At 49.9% G+C, this 7,926-nt stretch overlaps 1 protein-coding gene across 1 annotated transcript in view; it reads right to left on the bottom strand.

Annotated features, from left to right (window-relative positions):
• Positions 1 to 7,926, bottom strand: part of PLXNA2 (plexin A2) — a 222,479-nt gene that overhangs the window by 191,189 nt on the left and 23,364 nt on the right. Inside the window, exon 2 of the mRNA XM_017525546.2 lies at positions 4,248 to 5,515. Within this exon, the coding sequence (XP_017381035.1) occupies positions 4,248 to 5,480 (1,233 nt within the window). The 5' untranslated portion in view covers positions 5,481 to 5,515. The remainder of the gene's footprint in view (positions 1 to 4,247; positions 5,516 to 7,926) is intronic.

The following is a 7,926-nucleotide window of genomic DNA, read 5'->3' on the forward strand; positions in this document are numbered from 1 at the left end:
GCACATCACTGGAGCCAACCACGGGAATTCTAGCTCCCCAAAAAGGGGGGTCAGAATAATTAGCTACATATTTTACATTTTGTACTTGTCTTCCTCATCTCATCCCTACACCGTAGGCAGCAACTGCCCTGGTTAAGACAAAAGCGATCCACCTTTTAGTCCTTTCTCTGCTAAAATCAGCTGTGTGACCTTGTTATGTCATGTACCCTGTCTCAGCTTCAGTTTTCTCATCTGTAAAGTAAAAGTATTAGACCAGGTAATTGTCAAGTTTCCTTTGAGCTCTAAAAGTCCTGAATTTCATGGCCTCCATTTCTTTCCCACTTTCTGCAGGGCTGGTAAGGCCACAGAGTCTGAGCACAGGCATAGCCCAAGCCAGCTTTTGACAAATGACAACAGAAGCAAAAACCTGGTAATCCTGGATTTTGCTACCATCTTATTGATTCTAGAGTCTCCAGAACTACAAAAAAAAAAAAAAAGGATTTGTTCTCAGCCTAAGCCCTAGGATTGGCTAAAATTTCTTTTCTCCTCCAGTTCTTTTTAAATATGTTGTCAGATATTCCCAAACACCTGATGTACCTTTACTTTTGCTCAAATGGTGGGAGCTTGGTGTATGGCTTTTCTTGGAAACAGACGTAGAAAGAGCTTGGACTAAGATGTAATACAGGCGAACTAAATTCAAATCCCCACTTTATCAATTACAGCTGTGGAGATCTGAGCAACTTGCTTAGTATTTGTGAGTCTTTGTTTTTTATCTGTAAAATGGGGATGATCACTCTTGCTTTATGGGGTCATTGTGAAGAGCAAGTGAGATAACACTTAAATGGCCAAGATTAGCCTTTAGGACACAGCTGCTATTCAATGAGTGATAGCTCCCTTCTTCCTCCCTTTTCTGGGATCATAGCTCAAATTTTTGCCCTGAGATTTCCATGTTATTCCAGAGTCATGTTAAAATCAAGCTCTAGGACCTCGGTGTCTTTCATTTATCCTTATTCTCATTTAAGGCCACCAAAATGTCTCTGGGTCCCCAGGTCTTGGTCTTTTGGACTGTCAGGATCTTTAAGGGACCATTCCTCTTGCAGTCCCCTGCACCAGAAGGATGTGGTGCTGAAGGCGGGGAGGCAAGGGGCTCTCCACTCTGAGGTTCTGGCCCCACTCACTGTCACCTCTCTCCCGGTGCCTTTGCTGTCCTTTTGAAACTAGCCCAGGCTTGTCTCTCTGCGCTGGAGCAGAGTGTCATCTTCCTCTTTCCTCTGGCTCAGGAGCAGGCAGGAATCAGCAGTTTCCTACTGACAAGGCCCCCTCTGGGTTATGGGAACTAGGCTGGACGCTGCAAGGGTTTAACCTTTACAGAGGGTTACATCTCCTCCCCATTTCTCCCCATTGGTTAGAGCCAGTGGCCATAGAGGTTTGCTGCTAAAAAAAAAAAAAAAAGAGACTATCTAGTCCAGCTTCCTCATTTTACAAAAGTAGGTAACTAAGAAAATGGCTGGTTTTTTATTACTGTGATTAATATTAAAAATCATAGCTGCCTATTTATTGAATGCTTATTATGTTCCAGGTATTGTGCTAAGCATTTTACATAAATTTTCCATTTGATCCTCATAATAACCATGAAAAGAAGATAATATTATCTCTGTTTTAAAGATGAAAAAATTACAGCTCGGACCAGGTACATAACTTGCCCAAAGTCACACAAGGAGTAAGTGCTAGGACTGATTTTTAATCCCCACCTGTTTTACTTCAAAGCCTTAACCACGACTCTTCTACCACACCATGCAAATGACAGGAGTAGAGGCGGAGCCTTGGAATGATGTTTTCTTGCTTCAAGTACTGGTGTTTGGTCCCAATGTCAGGCACCTCAATTTAGAGTACTCGGAAGATAGCCATATGGGCCCCCTGGTCTCATGTAATTTTTCTAGGCTACAGATCCAGAGCCCTCAGCACTGTGTACAAGAAACTCACTTTTGCCTTTGTCACGTTCCTTGCTAACTAATCATGATAAACCTAACATTTCCAGGCACGGTGCTCACCTCTCCATGTATTGTCTCATCTGATCATCCCATAAGCTAGGCATTATTATTCCCATCTCACAGATGAGAATATAGAGATGGTAAGCTGCTTCTGAGGAAGCCAGGAAGAAACACAGATGGAATCTGAATCCTGGCTTTTGCCTCGGAAGCTCAAACTCTTACTGCTACATTATGTTGCCAGATGTCAGATGTTTCTCTCTCTCTCTCTCTCACTAGATTATAAGATCTGTGAGGTAGTGATCCTGTCTTTTTTTTTTTTTCTGTTCTGAGACAGGGTCTCACTGTTACCCAGGCTGGAGTATAGTAATGCAATCTCTGCTCACTGCAACTTCCATCTCCCATGCTCAGGCCTCCAGAGTAGCTGGGACTACACGTGTATACCACCACACCCAGCTAATTTTTTGATTTTTTGTAGACATGGAGTTTTGTCATGTTGCTCAGGCTGGTCTCAAACTCCTGAGCTCAAGCAATCTGCCCGCCTCATCCTCCCAAAGTACCGGGATTATAGGTATGAACCCCCATGCCCAGCCAATCATGCCTTTTTGTTTGCATCCCCAGGGCCTAGAACAGCGTTAGGCACTCAGAAGATCTCCAATACTATTTGTAAATGAATGGAGGGATGGGTAGATGGATGATGGTAGATGAATAAAGAGAGGGATGACCTGTAATCCCAGCACTTTGGGAGGCCGAGGCAGGCAGATCACAAGGTCAGGAGTTCGAGACAAGCCTGTCCAACGTGGTGAAACCCCATCTCTACTAAAAATACAAAACAGAGCTAGGAGTAGTGGCAGGCACCTGTAATCCCAGACACTCAGGAGGCTGAGTCAGGAGAATTGCTTGACTCCAGGAGGCAGAGGTTGCAGTGAGCCGAGATTGTGCCACTGCATTCCAGCCTGGGCAACAGAGCAAGACTGTCTCGAAAAAAAAAAAAGAGGGATGAATGAATAGATGGAGAGCTAGGTGGACAAAAGGATGATGGATAAAGATACAGAGGCATAGATTAAGGGAAGAAAAAAGAAGGATGCATGTATAGAGAGATAGATGGATGGAGGGATGGAGAAAACAATGAAGGGAAGGAGCAGGGACAGGTGAATGGAAGGATGGGTAAATGAATGGATGGATGGATGGATGGATGGAGAGATGCATGGAGAGAGAGAGGGAAGGAGGAGGGAGGGATAGATGGATGGAAGAATGAAAGGAGGGAAGGAAGGGAGTGGATGGAGGAGTGATGGGTGGATAGACAGATGAACGGGTGGTTGGATGGTTAGATGAAGGAAGGAAGGATGAGTGGATCGTGAATACTTTGATGGCAGCACCATGAGCCTCTGACAGGGCAGTGCCTGCCACTGATTTCCTGTCTCTGCGGTCCTCAGCAGAGATTCTGAGCTTCTCTTCCCCTCCTCTTTTGCCTTTGCCCACACTCCTGATTCTTCCCCCGTTTTCCATCAATTGGTCAAGTTAGACTCCCTTCCCTCCCCTCTGACTGAGATTTCCGATGCCCACTTGACCCCCTCACTGGGAACCACAGTGGCTTACGGTTCTGTGTGTACATGACCTGGTCCCCATTACTTCTGATGGACCCTATCTCCAGCTACTCTTTCCCTCACATACTTTGATCTGGCTGCAGTGGCCTCCTTACTGTTCCCCAGACACCCCAGGCATGCCCTGAATTCTTTGCACATTCTCCTTGCTCTTTGTCTCTCTTGAATACTTTCTCCAGATACCTGCATGGCTCCCATTCTTCCCATCCTCAGTCTTTGCTCAGACACCACTTTCTTAGTGAGTCGGTCCTCTCAGCAGCTGCCTCTCACCCTTCCCTGTTTATTTTTCTCCATAGCCATTATCACCATTTAGCAAACCACATATTTTACATGTTCATTTGTCTCACCCCAGTAGCATGTAATCTCCACAAGGGCAGCGAGCTGTGTAGGGCTGTAGGGTTGACGGCTGAAGCCTGTAGCATTTACGATAGCACCTAATATGATGTAGACACTCAATACATATATTTGAAATGACAATGAATCAACACACGTGTACAAAGTATCTGGTGTATGTAAGACCCTGCACTATTGGTTACCACCTGATAACCTGAGTCCTAAAAACCTCTTTCATTTCAGGCCCGTGGTGATCTGGGAGCAGGTGTGCCCTAGGGCATGGACAGGAAGGTTGGAACCTGTGTCATGGAGCAGGAGCAGAGCGAGGTGCGTGCCTCCTTACCGCCTTGGTGCACTGGACATCCTTCCCCAGCAGCCAGTTGAGTTCCAGGTTGCCCTCGCCCTGGTAGCAAGACTGCAAGCGCTCCTTGATCTGCAAGTTGACAGCCCGGATGGGGAAGGCACACAGGGCAGAGTCGTCCGGCGGGTGGTGATACTGCTTCTGCCCTTTGGAGAAGATGGCGAAGAGTACATCGTCCTGGCTGCTGATATTGAAGGCCTGGGCCAGTGAGTCCCCAGGCTTGGCCAGGTATGCAGCCTGCAGGAGGCGGTATTCCACCCCGGCCCGGGTGCAGCCGAAGGGCAGAGACACGTACGAGTGGAACTTGGGGTCATCCTTGCAGAGCCGCACGATGCGGGAGGTGTAGAAGAGGTCTCCAGCAGAGTTGATGGCCACACCCTCGGGGGTCTCGGGCTGGACAGTGAGAAAGTAGACAAAGCCCCCACTGGCGAAGCCGTAGATGTAGAAGATGTCAAAGTGCGAGACCAGGGCCAGGGTGTCTGAAGGGATCTTGATGAGAGAGGAGACAAAATCGCTGTGTAGCTCATAGTCCAGCATGGCTGAGGACTCAGGGTCTCGGGGCAGCTTCCGGCTGGACAGGGTCGGGAAGTAATCCTGCTTCCCGTCCACGGCCGTGCCGATGAAGAGCTTGCCATCCTCACCCTCGGAGCGCACGATCACCCCATACATGGTGCCCGTCTTGTTGACGCTGGACAGGTAGTGCTCCTTCTTGTGGGACGGCTCCACCAGGATGAAGAGGTCGTCCAGCCGCAGCAGCTTGCAAACCCCCTGGTAGAGGCTCCCGCAGGCCAGCAGGCGATTCTCAGAGTAGTCAATGATGAGCAGCTTGTTGACATTGTTGGTGAGGGTGAGCACTTCACTGCAGGGCTGCACGATGAGGGGCGGGTAACAAGACTTATTGTCCTCTTCTGGCCCTGTCTTATGAGCCACCTGGATGGTCAGGTTGCCTGTCAGCTTGTAGACCCGGTTGATGGCCCCCACGTAGACGGCCCCTGTCCCTCGGTGGACTGTCAAGTGGTTGAAGGTCCAGTCACGGTTCTCAGAGTGGAAGGTGCTGAACTGAGGCATACCGGCTGCTGGGGGGGCCAGCAGCACCCAGACCACCGACAGCAGGACCACAGAGCAGCTGTCCACCTCCGGGCCCCGTGGCCAGGGCCGCCTCTGTTCCATGCTGAGTGGGGCAGCGGTAAGGAGATGGCTCCTGTGTGTGCTCATCTACTCCACCTTCCCGGGTTGGCCCTCACATGGTTCTGCAAAACACAAGGCAGAGTGGTCAGACCAAAAATACATTCCGGGAGGAGGGAAGAGGCTGGCCTGACCCAGGCTCCCCATCCCGGCTTAGCTCTGCGAGTGTTCCTTCTGAACTTTGGGTTTTCTATTTTTAACATACTTTCTCCCTCTTAGGAATGTTCAGGGAATCCTGTTATCTATTTTGATCTCTCGCCTTTATGCTGTAAAATACTTTTTTTTTTAACTTTACAAAGCATCTCTATTTCTGGCCTCTTAAGCCATCGTTTTCATCTCTCAGAGAGGTTAAAAAGCTGTTGAAGTTCACCCAGCCAGTCAATCCAATGTCAGGACTAAAGCCAGTCTTCCCCACCCAACAGGCACGTCTTATCCCAGTCCAGGGGAAATTGCTCCTGTTTATTGAAAGCTTATCAGGCAGGCCCTCCCCCAGGCTCTCTAGGTCAACTGCTCCCAGAGTCTGACACTGCACACAAAATTCCTTCTTATTTTAGACTTCCGTCACCTCACCCGGCTGCATCTCATTACCTTCTCATGCTCTGTTATCCACAGAGGCGAGGAGCTGGTCACCCTGAGTGAGAGTGCCCCTCTCTGCCCTCAGCCCTTTCTTCTCCAGCAAGAAAAACCCCGGATCACTAGCTGTTGGAATTTGTTAGGAAAGAGAAACATGTTGTAGCCAACAAGACTGGGACTCCCACATGTGCCATTCCGGGGCCAGAAAAGCCCTTGCGGGATAGGCAGATCTCCCGCGATCCCCCATCCTTCTCAAGGTGGATGCCCAGCTGCTGCCAGGCAGCCAGGTCCTGGGGAAATTTCTTCAACCTCTGCCTCTCTGCAGGGAGTGCACTGGGAGCCAGGACACACAGAGAACCAGTCTTCTTGCTAGGGGGTACTGGCTGGCTGAGTCCAGCTTCAGCCACCTGGGGCAGGGGTACTGGGTTTGGGAAAATGTGGGGAACAGCAGAGGGTGGTGAGTGAGGTTTAGTCTCATTTCAGGTACTGCTGGGGCCTCCTGACTGTTTCAGCATCCATAAAATCACCCATGGACCTCAGTGGGCCACGCTCAAAGTCCAGTCTCTAGCCCTGACTCCTCTACTCTTCCCCCTGCCTCCTGACTCTCAGGCTTTAAGGCTCCTCCGCTTCCAGAGCCTTGGTGCTCACTCCTCCCCATTCCAAGGAAGCTGCCCAGAGGGGCAAGGTGGGGCTCCTGATGACAGCCTATAGCCAGGGGCAGGCTGGGCAAGGGGCAGGAACTGGAGGTCAGAGAGCAGGACCTGTCCCATCATTATCACAGTGCTGTCCTGACTTATGGAGAAGGACAGTGGGTGGTGACTCAGGCACCAGGAGGAGAAGGCAGTGAGCTCCCCTGCAGGGAAATCTCTTCTCAGCTGGACAGATCACCCGGCATCTTCTCAGGCAAGTCCAGACAGACTCTGGGCACATAAGGTGGCAGGGATGGGAACACCCAGAGGACAGAGAATTTGCTCCAAGGCAGCTTAGGAGAGGCCTGTCTGTGCCCCTCAACTCCCCAGTCTTGCTGAATTGGGTTATAATTAGAACAGACACCCCTTAGGGAGTCCCCTAGAGTTTCTTTAGGAACGACCCTTCCTGTTCTTCAGTTTTGCCTCCTCAGCTTGGCAGCCACCATGGTGCCACAGCAGGTCCCACCTGACTCCCTCCTCCAACCCGACTCCCTGGGTCTTCGGGGTGACTCATGAGGCCTTGGGCTTCCTTGGAAAGAGGAAGGCAACAGCGGCATGAGACTCAGGCTGACCTCAGCTACCCTGACACAGCCCTTCCGGCCCCACGCGCACACCGGCAAAGCCTCCCAACAGACAGAGCTTTCAGTTTGGAAACCAGAGGTTATTTTTAGCTATGTCCTGAGGCCGGTAGCAGGACGTGAATTCCTGAAGAGGAGCCCTGGAAAGGAAATAACAGAATCCTTAAATTCTCCAGCTGGACGGGGAATTGCAAGAGGCCGTTCTCTGCATGCCCCTGTCTCCAGGAAGAAAAGGTCGTTGGACTCCAGGTGGAGAACGGTTCCTTCTCGTGGAGTCGAGAGTGGGAGAACGGGGTCCTGGCAGCAGAGAGAACATCAAAGGACCTGGTCTGAGGCTAAGATCAGCCACCTCACCTCCCTGCTCTGTATCCTCCCAAGACACAGTTTGAATAGTGAGTGGCTTTTGCTGTTGTTAGGCAGAATTTGGGAACAAATTTGGGATTTGGGGCAAGTCAAGTCTCATGTCCCTTTCTGGTACTATGGGGAATAGCTATAGCATCTACCTGTCAAGTTGTCAGGACAGTAAATGAGACAATGTAGAGACCAACCTCTGATCCCGGTTGTGGGGACACAGTGAGCACTTAACTTATGCTTAACTTATGTTAGTTTTTGATATTATCTTTTTTTTTTTTTTTT

The sequence above is a fragment of the Cebus imitator genome, unplaced genomic scaffold, assembly GCF_001604975.1.
Source record: "Cebus imitator isolate Cc_AM_T3 unplaced genomic scaffold, Cebus_imitator-1.0 Scaffold38, whole genome shotgun sequence".
NCBI lineage: Eukaryota > Metazoa > Chordata > Mammalia > Primates > Cebidae > Cebus > Cebus imitator.